This window comes from Lissotriton helveticus, chromosome 6, assembly GCF_964261635.1.
Source record: "Lissotriton helveticus chromosome 6, aLisHel1.1, whole genome shotgun sequence".
Lineage (NCBI taxonomy): Eukaryota > Metazoa > Chordata > Amphibia > Caudata > Salamandridae > Lissotriton > Lissotriton helveticus.
This window is the reverse complement of record NC_136067.1, coordinates 1,496,071,184-1,496,083,950: the sequence shown is the minus strand read 5'-3', so window position 1 is coordinate 1,496,083,950 and position 12,767 is coordinate 1,496,071,184. Positions and strand designations below refer to the sequence as shown.

At 48.5% G+C, this 12,767-nt stretch overlaps 1 protein-coding gene across 2 annotated transcripts in view; it reads right to left on the bottom strand.

The window, feature by feature from the left end:
- The window catches only part of USP34 (ubiquitin specific peptidase 34), a 2,681,755-nt gene that overhangs the window by 846,417 nt on the left and 1,822,571 nt on the right, over positions 1–12,767 (bottom strand). For both annotated transcript variants that reach the window (XM_078649291.1, XM_078649292.1), the window contains exon 61: positions 3,360–3,511. In XM_078649291.1, the coding sequence (XP_078505417.1) occupies positions 3,360–3,511 (152 nt within the window). The remainder of the gene's footprint in view (positions 1–3,359; positions 3,512–12,767) is intronic.

Genomic DNA, 12,767 nt, shown 5'->3' with positions numbered 1-12,767 from the left:
TCCAGACTTCCTGGAGCCTGGCATGCCAGCCAGCTCCAGCCAATCACGCTCCAGTATCCTCACTGCACACATACATCAATGTCCAGAAGTAGCACTTCCCTTCTAGACACATACAAGCCGCACATACCATTGCGCAGCATTCATTCTCACGAGTTCATACATACCAAACTCGAGCCTGCACTCCCCACACATCAGGAACTAACATGGACACACACATTCTCCATGCATTCCTATGGGAGGGCAGGCCAGGCATACTACACGCACGCACTTTACTCTGGGGCACAGGGAAAAAGTGCGCAGAGACCCAAAAATCACTACACAGGGTCACAAATAAAAGCAAAAAGATTAGGGGTGAACCTGCCCTAAGGGCCAAGTCCAACAATCGCCACCTACCGGCGAGCTGGGGTACTGTTTGAAAACTTCCTGATCCAGTCAGATGCCTGGAGTTTATTCTAAAGTAGGAGATCTGTGGCTAAAAGTTTCTATCAGATGTCCCTTGTTGGCAGTTGCAGATTTGGCACATCAGTACTCTTTCGCATAACCTTATAGGATTATATCACTTCAGCAATGGTGGACCAGTGGGGAAATCCATGGCCTACTCCAGGGAAGTGTCAAAGCCACTGGAAGAAGACAGATCATGGAAGGCAGACATTGATCTCCATCACCAGTGTCCCTATAAGAATGAAGATTCAGAGGATCGGATTCGGTCCTAAAAATAGCATGTAAGTGCAGCCGCCTTAGGCGGTGAAGGTTGTGGTGTCATATAACGGAGTGCCGGGTCGAACCAGTGTGATGATGGTGCAGGATGAAATGGGACAGCAACAGATGGCGGGTGTGAAAGTACCCATCAGATATCGTTCGGTTCCGACCTTGTCATCACTTGGGACTCCTTACACCAAGGAGGATATTTCTGCATCCAACAACAAAAATAAGCAGATGCCCCAGGGTAACTAAGGGTCTCTAAGGGTAACCTCACAATGATACCTGAAAAGCAGTGCATGTAGAGACAGAACCCTGTGGGAACGCTACGTAATGCCTAATTCATTAATAAAGAGAAAAGCCTGAACTGATGCTAGCTCTGTCTGTTACATTTCTGTGAGTATGACAACTCTGTGATTACGTAACGATCTGGAGCTGCTATCTGCTATACATGGGACTTGCACCATTAATGAATTCATATATAAATAAGGTGCATTCTCAAACTACAACACAGTTTATTGTAGAACCACAACTTGGAACGCCAAGAGTGAAAACTAATACCCACTATAGAACTGTGGGTCTATGTCGATACCGGGTAGCTACTTGGTGCCAAATTGCTATCAGAGACATGCAGGGTCAGCACACTTGTACTACAAACAGTGATGCGCGCCCTGAACATCTTTTCCTTAATGTACTCCCGCTATGAACAATGCAGATCAATAATAAAAAGGATGTGTCTATGACTTACATCTGTTTATTTTTAATAGAGCGGTGCTCTACCTACCTGAGCCGCAGCCAGGTGAGGCACAGCACCTACGTCCTACCAAGAAGGTGATTGGACGACAGCCTTGATGTTGGGCTTAGTACATCTTTTGTGGGTACTGGAGGTATAAGAAACATTTGTTCATACCCATCATCGATTGTGAGGTTTTCTATCAAATACCAACGTGTCTGTTTATTTGTTGTTGTGTTTGTCTGACACGCTAACCTATTCCATTTGGACGTCACTTTTCTAGGATATTGGAGGACTGCTACAGATCCAGGGCGTCCAGGTGACACTTATGGATTTTATACACACTGGGGATTCTTGGTTTATTCACACTTATGCAGTAGCGAAGTTTCGGTCCTGAAGAAAGCAGTGGACACCAGGACCTTATACTGCTGAAACATGTCGACCCTTTCTAACTATATAGTAGCTATTTGTTGAAAACTACTATGTTCCCGCACTGGCTTTTAGTCTTGGCAGTATGAGAGGTATCTAATAAATCGTTTTCCCTCTCTACTCTCCAATTTTATATTATTCACTACCACCCCCTCTCTTTCTCTACACACACTGCTTTTCAGTTATCATTGTGAGGTTACCCTTAGAGACCCTTAGTTACCCTGGGGCATCCCCTTATTTTTGTTGTTGGATGCAGAAATATCCTCCTTGGTGTAAGGAGTCCCAAGTGATGACAAGGGCGGAACCGAACGATATCTGATGGGTACTTTCACACCCGAGAAGCATCACTTACTGTTTTGGATTATGCTTTAGCTAAGATCAGGTTGGTGGTCAGACTCTCTCAATTACTAATTCATCTAGACCCATAGTTACTTTGTGTTTTTCAGAATCTGGACTTAGGGGTTTGTGACTGTGCTTGGTCTTTAAACTCCCCTGGGACCCTCACTTTATCTGTTTATTCTTGTTACAGCAACGGATGGCGTCAGGGTCATAGGCATGACCATGTGGAAGCAGTATGGAGCAGAAGGGAAGCAGGATGACATCGAGTTTTTAGCAAAAATAGAAAGCATTGTGTTTAAAAATGCTGCTGGATTCGAGACTCGAGTAGGAAACTCGGGGAAGCTTAAGCCAACATCCGCAAATGGGGATCAGACGCCAAGGTGTCCAGGATGAGAGGTTGGGACGCAGAAGTACATCACTCTGGGCCAGGTCCAATGGTGCCACTGGAGCAAAGCCACTCAGAGGAAAAACAAATGGCTCCATTACAACCAGCTCACTCTTCAAGGACGAAATTCCTGAGGGAGAGGAGGGGAAACAAGGTGACTTCCCTTTGTGCTTTTCTGTGCTTCTTCCACCCCCCATCCCCTCGAAATGAGCAGGAGGGTGACCTGTAGCAATGCTTTGAGAGTTGCTACCTCCATAGTTTGTCTCGTGCCATAAGGAGCTTCGCTTCCTGCACTTTTATGGCCTTTGGGCTTATACCTGATAGGATTCGCAAGACTGGGAGAAATGGTTAGATCTGAGGAAGACAGGGTGGGAGTCAGAACTGGAAATCTGCCCCTCACGGTCCCTGCAGGGTTTAAATCTTGATTTCTTAGGGGAAGACATAGTACTGCACAGGTAATGTGTCATAAGTGAGTACATATCTCAGAAAGATCGAGCTGTGGATCAATGTCGTAGGAGTAAAAGAAAAAGGAATTAACTTTGTTGCGCCAGGGGGGTACTATATGGTTTTGGTGACAACATCCAATGCCACTTACGGCATGATTACTAAGCCAGCGCCCCCTACCAGTAATGTGAAAGCTTTGCAGTTTCCGATCCAGTCTGAAGACTTGTAGTGTTCAACATAAGACTCCATAAAAATTCATGCATTCATTTTGTATGGAAACAAAAAGCTTTCAACGCAGAAGCTAAACTGGTAATTTAATTGTTTTCTTACCGTTCAGAGCGTGACTGCTCAACAAGAAAAGCAATCAGAGCAACCATTTTTTCAAGAGCAGCAGGCCTGTATTTTTCTTCTGCCATTGAAAGAATATCCTCCTCCTCTTCCTCCTCCTCACCTTCCTCCTCAGACAGCACTTCAACCTGTGGCTACATGAAATAAAATAGTTTGATTCCTGTAATTCAGCAGTTTTTTAAAGGAGAAAGGGAGACTAGGTACACAAAAGTGAGTCATTTTACTCATCACTTCAATTACTTCACAATTTATTTTCTATACAAAACAGTACCCCTAGAACCTTCCTTATGTAATGTTGATATAAAGAAAATCAAAAAAGGTACTAATATTGCACATCCAAGCAAACACAAGCATAGTTTTTATACACATTACCTAGCAGTCACAACCCTAATTAAATCTCCCTCTTTGTGTTCATGAAGAAGCCAAAGAAAGATGAACTCAACTACTGTTCTTCAATGTGCTACATATGATCGACCTACAATCCATCCAAATGCTTTGTTTTAGACCAGTTATTGCCAGGAACAAAACTAATGTATTATCTCATTCATCCATCTATGCAAAGCAATTTGCGGTGGGCTAGAGACAAACATCAACTCCCAGCTCAACAATGCCAGCTCACTTTACATTGACATGCCAATACACTACTGCTTCCCCAGATGCTCTCTGAGGTAAACTAAGCAAAACCTCGCCCAAGATATACCAAACATGCAGCATGTAGGAAGCTGGCTTTCTATATAGTGTACCAAAATGAGGTACAATGTGCAATAAGTCCAGGTGACTCTTACTGGTTTACAAGGGCTTGCTTTTAATCCCAAAGCTCTTATTTGTGGTAGTGTGGTCGAGCAGCTCTAGGCTTATTAGAGGAAAGTGCTGTTAAGCTTTTGATGTAAACAGAGTCAATAAATAAGACACACACTCAAGAAGACCCCCACTTAGAAAAAAAACCTGATTTTTATATTAATTCAGACATCAAGATCATTGGAATGAAGTAAGCACTTTTGGAGTTGTTGCTTTTACAGAAAACCACTAAAACAGGAAAAGCCGTCAGATTTGCGGAATGAGCCTTGAACGTGGTAATGTTATCCTATAGGGGAAACTTACACTGTATATGTATACTTGCAAACTGTTGTTAGGTTTCATCACATAGACTTAAGGTGCTTAGGGGCCAAGGTTCATAAAACCATCAGCATTTCAGTTTTACCTGCCCTGGTGTGTCTGAATGCAGAGGTGCTGGTTGCGATAGTAGTCTCGAGCGCTAGACCGGTAAAGTTAATGGAGAACCCTGTAACAAGAAGAAATGCTTCAAGAGGGGACACGTTTAGCAGAATCCAAAGGGAGTGCTTGGCTCTTGAGGTTCTCTGGTGCAAGGTGCCACTGTCTGTTGGCTCGGACTCGGCTATGGGGCTCAGGTGCACAGGTGTTTTGTCTAGTGGGTCACTTGCCTTTGAGGCTCTCACTTCTTGGGGTCGACCTTATGATGGGGCAAAAGAGAAAGCAGGGCCACCCTCTGTACTAGTCTCGGTGATGCTGACCTCCCACGAGTTGAGTCCTTGCAACTGTCTGGACAACAGCAGGCAGGGTTTGGTGCCAATTGCGGATACTGGTCCACAGTTCTTGCATTGTTGGCTCTTCTTTGTCCTTCTTCTGTTAACAGTGGAGAAATCTGAGTAACTGATGTCAGAGGGACCCCTAAATACTGAATTTAGGGGTGTTTAGGGGAGTGTAAGGTCGTAGCGGTTTGGCTACTTACTCCTGGGATGACTACACCCCCCATTTACGACTGCTTCCTGCTAAGAGCGGGCATTAACAGTTTTTAGTTACACCAAAAACAAGATGGTGAAACACGTCCTTCATTGTACACTTCAGGTAGCCCCCCTTAGCGGTGTGACTAGCCCGAGAGTGAACACTCCTTCCGACTAACTAATTTTCCCACCCGTCCTGGTGACAAATTGGCATCAGGGCAGGGGTTGGCATTCCAAGGTCTGGGGAGGCATTTAGGGTCACATATCAATGGAGGCAGAGGCCTTGATATGCTAAAACACAAGCCATCCTGCTGAAGGAGGTGTGAACACCTTTCTCAGGAGCGGGCATTGTTTTTAATCTCAGAGAGTGCAGGCTCTCACTTGCAGGGGTTCAGAAACTGGTCTGTGGTGGCATGCTGGATGATACCAGTCAGCCAGCACACTAACTAGTAGTATTCAGGGGGTATAGAGGAAAGTGGAGGATCGTGCCCTCACAGTCTGTCAAAGGTAGTCTCAAAAAGAAAATTCAAGCATTCCTTAATGGTATTGCGTATGTGGTTTTTATTGATTGTTTCATATGCAAACAAAGAAGCACAGCCGACACGTGTTTCACCCTATTGGCCTATTCCGCCTGGGGTTTGCCGGTTTTCTGCAAAGCAGGCGAACCCCAGGCGGATTAATGCCTTGAAAAAGCCCACGGCCAATAGGGCGAAAAACGTGTCAGCTGTGCTTCTTTGTAATATAATGCACCCTGCCTTAGTGCTTTAAGGCCTGCTGTAGAGGTGACTTACATACATTGCATGCAGTATCTGTGGAAATGGAATATATGGAATGTGCCATGTCGATTGTTCACAATTGTTTGAACCAATTCACACAGGCTGCATGGATTTGGGTGTGGGTCCCTTAGGGTGGCGCAATACATGCTGCAGCCCTTAGGAATCCTCTTTAGTACCCATGCGCTAGGTACCAGGTTACCATTTACTAAGGACTTAGAGGTGCGAAAATCCTTGCCAACTGGTTTAACAATTGAACACGTTGTTTGTTTTAGGGAAAGAGCACTGTCACTGGGGCCTGTTTTGAGTCGAAAAACAGTACCTGTGGCAAAAAGTAGGGGTTGAGCATGTCACAATGGGGCACTTTCCTACAGTGTGGTGCCAATCTAGGTGCCACCCCAGGGTGTCGACATCAGTTTCTTTTCATGACATTTCCATGCCAGAAGCTCAGAACCACGTTAGAAAGACGACGCACCTGTGTGCAAAGACTAAGTACCTACGGGGGGCTTCCAAACAGGAAAAATTTGTTTGCAAAAATGGGGAGTATCGGTGAGAAATCCGTACCTAGATAGTCTCTACCAAAAAAAGCGTTACTGAAAGTAAGCAACTTGTTAATCTGATTGAGAGTTCTAGCCGCAGATTCTATACCTTAAAATAGATACCTAAGCAATACTTCACCAGAGGAAGGTCTGTAAACCGATTATACCAAGAAGTTCTGAAGGACAGAATGGGCTAAGTGCCCATCACGGTGGACCTTGCTTTTGAGGCAGAAGTGTTTGGTAAACGTATGCAGAGATGCCTATGTAGCAACCTGACAGATGGCCTGAATAGGTACTCCTCGATCAATGTAGGACATAATGCTCTTTAGAAGGGTAAGTGGAGCAAAGAAGGGCAGAAGCATTATGCTCTGGCCGACGTGTCAAGGCATCACCATCTTTGGTAGGAAAAAGGCACGGGTGCGGACAAACCAGTTTGCCTGGGAATAAGTTGGTGCATGGAGGATGTACAAAGAGTGCCTATAGCACACTAATCCTCCTGGCCAAGGTAATGGCCACTAAGAAGACTTTTAATGGTCAGGAGACCCAGAGGGCAACTGTGCAGGGGTTCAAAGGGAAAACACATCAAAATGGTAGAACCAAATTAAGTGCGATTGAGGCACAATGAAGGGTTTTGGGAAAATATATCTGGAGTCCTTTTAGGAAATGAGTCAAAACAGGGAGGGCCTACCGGCAACCGTAAGCGTAAGAAAACCAATATGGCAGAAGTTGCTGATCTTCAGTAACGCCTTATCTGGTAGACACTATCTAGCCGCAGATTCTTTACCTTAGAAGTTTCCAGCGGTGTCAGAATGGATCTGGAATTTATTTTCAAACAGTACCCTTGTACGCCAGTAGATGGCACGGTTTAGCTCTGTGTAGCGTCGTCGGCATAGCCCAAGCCAGAAGTGATGTGCTTGGTGAATATACAGGTGCCACCGTGGTGCACTGACGTCAATTACTTTTGCAGCTTTCCACGCCAGGATTGCAGAGCCACGATGAGCACTGACTACTGGTGTGACAGACTGAGGCCCTTGAAAGAGTGTTCCAACACCATGATTGTTTTGCGGAGCGGGGAGGATCAGTAAGGAATCTGCAGCTGGAGTCTCTTCCAGATAAGGTGTTACCAAAGGTAAGTAACTTGTTCATCTGATAAAGCCTTCTAGCTGCAGATTCCTTACTTTAGAATAGATACCCAAGCAATACCTCCCCAGAGGTGGGACTGCGAAACGGATCAGACTAGAAAGCCCTAAAGGACTGAAAAGGCAAAGTGCCTGTACAGACGGACCTGACTGTCCAGGCAGTAGTGCTTAGTAAATATGTGCAGTGATGTCTACTTTGCTACCTGGCAGATGTCCAGGACCGGGACGCTGCATGCTAACACAATGGTCACAGCCCTGGCTATGGTGGAGAGAGCATGCAAATCCTCAGGGATTGCTTCTTAGTCAATGTGTAGTAGATCTCAATGCACAGGACAATCCATCGTGAGATGGTTCTCTTCTGTACTGCCTTGCCTTTTTTTTGCTCCAACATAACCCAAGCAGAGTTCATCGTCCTTACGGAATTCTCTTGTGCTTTCAAGGTAGAACGACAATGCTTTTTTAGGATCTAGAAGGTGAAGCCCCGCCTCTTCTTTGGAGGGATGATGTTGAGCAGAGAAAGTAGCCAGGGGGATGTAGAAGCCTATATGAAATAGAGTCACAACCTTCTGAAGGAAGGGAGCAGGTGACCGGACGACTAACTTTTCTGGACTGAAAGTAATGTAAGAGGATGCGCTGAGAGTGCATGTAACTCGCTGACCCTCCTGGCCGAAGTTATGGCCACTAAAAAGGCTGTTTTAAAGTTCAAGAACCAAAGAGGACAACTGTGGAGAGGCTTGAAGGGTTTATGTGAGAACTGACAGCCTTAGGGTACGTCTCCACCCCCAATATTTTGCCCTTCTCCACCACTTTTCTGACCTCGTTTTTGCTGGTATTAGGACTCTGCTAACCAGTGCTAAAGTGCTTGTGCTCTTTCCTCTAAACATGGTAATACTAGCCCATCCACAAATGGCACATTTAATTTACTTATAAGGCCCTAATGCACAAGTTACTTACCTTCGGTAACAATATATCTGTAAGAAACAGTAGTTAGTGTTATTTTCCTTGTGAGAAGTTGGCCTGGTATATGGTGTTCACTATTCCAGTGATCACCTTGCACCAGTCCAAACAACCCTTATGGTGATGGTTGTAAGTCAACCTTATAGACCAGCTATCCTAGTGGTAGCATGGACAGAACAGTCTTAGGCTAAAAGACTCTTGAGGGCGTGTAAAGCCAGCTGTTTTACCATATGTAACCCTTTGAATATCAAATGAAAGGACACGACACAGGATATATATAAAATGTATATGTATTTATTTACTAACACACTCCTCTGAACTCTTTATGAGATCAGAGGCCAAAGCACATAACAAGATACTTAGTCAGAATACGTTAAGTTGCACAAGTTACGGTTAGGCCCTAGGGGCGAAGCAAACCATATACTAAGAAAGTGGTATAAGTACCACATCATGGGAAAAGGAAAGGCCTAGGGCCTAGGGAATCGCTGGTGCTACACTAGCTGAAGCACAAGTTACTACTTGTGTAATGATACATCTGTAAGAGACATTAGTTAGTGATAGATTACTTACCTTAGAATATCCCCAGGCGTCAGACTGGATCCGGAAAATTTTGCGTAGCAATACCCCTGTGCGGCAGCAGGCGTTGTCCGCGGCTCCGCGTCCGTCGGCGTCGTTAGCGCCGGAATGACGTCGTCAGAGTACTTAGACGCCGCCCATGCGTGCTGACGTCAGTTCTGATACACAGCTTTTCCGCGCCAGATACGTAGAGCCATGATAGAACCAACACTGGTGCCATGAAACTAGGGCCCTGAAAGGGGATAACCTTAACCCTAGATATCGGTTCGCAGAACGGGGAGGATGGGTGGGTCGGTAAGGAATCTATCACTAACTAATGTCTCTTACAGATATATTGTTACACAAGTAGTAACTTGTGCATCTGAAAGAGACACGTTAGTGATAGATTCCTTACCTTAGAATAGATACCCCAGCAATACCAACCCCGGTGGTGGGTCTGCGAACCAATAATCACACCAGAAAGTCCTGGAGGAAGGAAAGGCCAAAGAAGCCATCCCTCCGGACTTGACTGTCCAGGCAATAGTGTTTTGCAAACGTGTGCAGCGAGGCCCACGTAGCTGCCTGGCAAATGTCCTGCAAGGGCACTCCCCGGCCCAGGGCAGTGGTAGTTGCCGTGGCCCGAGTGGAATGAGCCCTCAATCCAACAGGAGGCTCCTTCTTAGCCAAGGAGTAACATGCCTGAATACACAAGATGATCCACCGAGAGATGGTCCGCTTGTGCACCGCCTTTCCCTTCTTAGCGCCCACGTAACCAAAGAGTTGGTCATCCATCCGGACCTGGCGTGTGCGATCCAGACAGTAAGAGAGCGCTCGTTTTGGGTCCAGACGTTGGAGCCTCTCTTCCTCTTTCGAGGGAGGCGGAGGCGGAAAGAAGGTGGGCAAGGTAATGGACTGCCCGATGTGGAAGGCCGTGACAACCTTGGGCAGGAAAGAGGGTCTCGTCCGCAACACAACCTTGTCCGGATGGACAGAGAGGAAAGGAGGTGTAGAAGAAAGAGCCTGGAGCTCACTCACTCTCCTGGCAGAGGTGATGGCAACCAGGAAAGCAGTCTTCAAAGTAAGAAGACAGAGAGGACAGTTATGGAGCGGCTCAAAGGGGGCACACATCAGGTAAGTAAGTACAAGATTCAAGTCCCACTGGGGCATCACGAAAGGAACAGGAGGAAACATGTGTGTGATGCCCTTCAAAAACCTATTTACAATTGGGGACATGAACAAGGAAGGCTGATCAGGTAGCCTTAAGAAGGCGGAAAGGGCAGAAAGGTACCCCTTGATAGTGCCCAGAGCAGAGCTCTGCTGGGCAAGAGAAAAAAGGAAGAGGAGAACCTCAGAAAGGGGTGCAGAGAGTGGATCCACAGCCTTTGCTGTGCACCATGCCACAAATCTGTTCCACCTGCAGGCGTATACTGACTTTGTGTAGGGACGCCTGGCTGCCAGAATGACATTACAGACTTCGGGAGGTAAGTCAAATGGCCTCAGCTGTCGCCGCTCAATCTCCAAGCTTGTAGGTGGAGACTGGACAGGTTCGGGTGGAGGACCGTCCCCTGTTGCTGAGAAAGAAGGTCCTCCCAAAGAGGCAGACGAATCGGGGGATCGACTGACATGCGGAGTAGCTCGGGATACCAGTATCGTCGTGCTCAGTCCGGAGCCACAAGGATAACCTGGGCCTGGTCACGCCTGATCTTCTTCAGCACTCTGGGCAGAAGTGGTATAGGTGGAAAGGCGTACAATAGACTGCAACTCCACTCGCGACGAAAAGCGTCTCCGAGCGAGTGCCGCCTTGGAAACTCCAACGCGCAGAACCGATGACATTGCGCGTTCTCTTCTGTGGCGAATAGATCTAACCAAGGCTCTCCCCACTGCTGAAAGAGACCTTGCGCCACGTCCGAGTTCATACGCCATTCGTGATCCATCATGCACCGACGGCTGAGTTCGTCCGCCCTGGCGTTCAGAGAACCTGCCAGGTGTTGAACCACCAGGGTCACGCCCTGATGTTCCAGCCACTGCCAGAGGCGCAGAACCTCCTGGCATAGGGTCCACGACCCCACCCCGCCCTGTTTGTTGCAGTACCACATGGCGGTGGTGTTGTCCATGAACACCTGCACAACACTCCCTCGGACAGAGGGGAGGAATGCCTTCAGTGCAAGTCGGATCGCCCGCAGCTTCAGAAGGTTGATGTGGAGCCGGGACTCCGCCGGAGACCAGAGGCCTCTGATCTCCGCCTCTCCCATGTGGCCCCCCCAGCCCAGGAGGGACGCGTCTGTCACAACCACGTGCTCCGGGTGGGGTAGGGAGAGGGATCTGCCACTGACCCAATCGCGGTCCGTGAGCCACCACTGCAACTGTCTTGCAGTGCCCTCCGAGATCAAGAGATGATCGGACAAGTTGCCCTGATGCTGGGCCCACTGAAACTTCAGGTCCCACTGCAGAGCCCGCATCCGCCACCGGGCGTGATGCACCAGAAGGATGCAGGAGGCCATAAGCCCCAGAGGCCGCAGCGTCAACCTGACAGACTCGGGATAAAGGCTGAAAGATGGGAATCAGAGCCTGAATCCGCTGTTCGGGAGGATAACCCCGAAACTGCGCCGAGTCTAGAACCGCTCCGATGAAGAGGAGCTTCTGAGAGGGACACAGGTGCGACTTCGGCACGTGGATGGAGAGCCCCAGCAAGTGCAGGAGGTCGGCCGTAGTCTGGAGGTGGCTGACGACTGTCTGGGGCGAGCCCGCCTTCAACAACGAGTCGTCGAGGTAGGGGAAGACTGACACCCCTAACCTGCGCAGATGAGCTGCGACCACCGCCATCACTTTCGTGAACACCCGTGGGGCGCAGGTAAGGCCGAAGGGGAGCACGGTAAACTGAAAGTGCTCGTGGCCTACCGTGAACCGCAGGTAACGCCGGTGGGCCGGCAGGACGGGGAAGTGAAAATAAGCGTCCTGCAAGTCCAACGCTACCATCCAGTCTCCAGGGTTCAGGGCAGCTAAGACCTGAGCCAAAGTCAGCATCATGTACTTCTCCTTCCGGAGGAAGCCGTTGACGTTCCGTAGGTCCAAGATAGGGCGTAGGCCCCCTTTGCCCTTCTTGGGTACCAGAAAGTAGTGGGAGTAACAACCACACCCTACTTCCGGCCCAGGAATGCGCTCGATGGCCCCCTTGGCCAAGAGGGCCGTGACTTCCTCTTGCAGAAGTTGCAAGTGATCCCCCGACATGCGGTGGAATTGCGGTGGCATGGCTGGAGGGGTCGCCTCAAGGGGGAGGGAGTAGCCCCTTCGGACGATTTGCAGCACCCACCTGTCCGACGTGACAGTGTGCCAGTGGAAGAGGTGATGGCGAACCCTGCCCCCCACTGGCGTCACATGGGCCTGAACACACGACCTAGGAAGGCTTTGAGGCAGGAGCTGCCGGGAGAGGTGTGGACTGGCCTCGCCGTTGTCCCCGACCGCCTCCACGGCGGTTTCCACAGCCGCCACCGCGCTGTTGAACATTCTGCGGTGCATGGCTGGCAGCACGTGTGGGGGTGCCCCTTCCGTTGCCACGAAAGGAGCGAAAGGCACCCAATTGCTGGTGTGTGGCCGAGAGGCCCAAGGATTTGGCCGTAGCCCTGGAGTCCTTAAAAAGCTGAAGCGCATGGTCTGCCTTGTCGCCAAAGAGGCGACGGCCATCGAA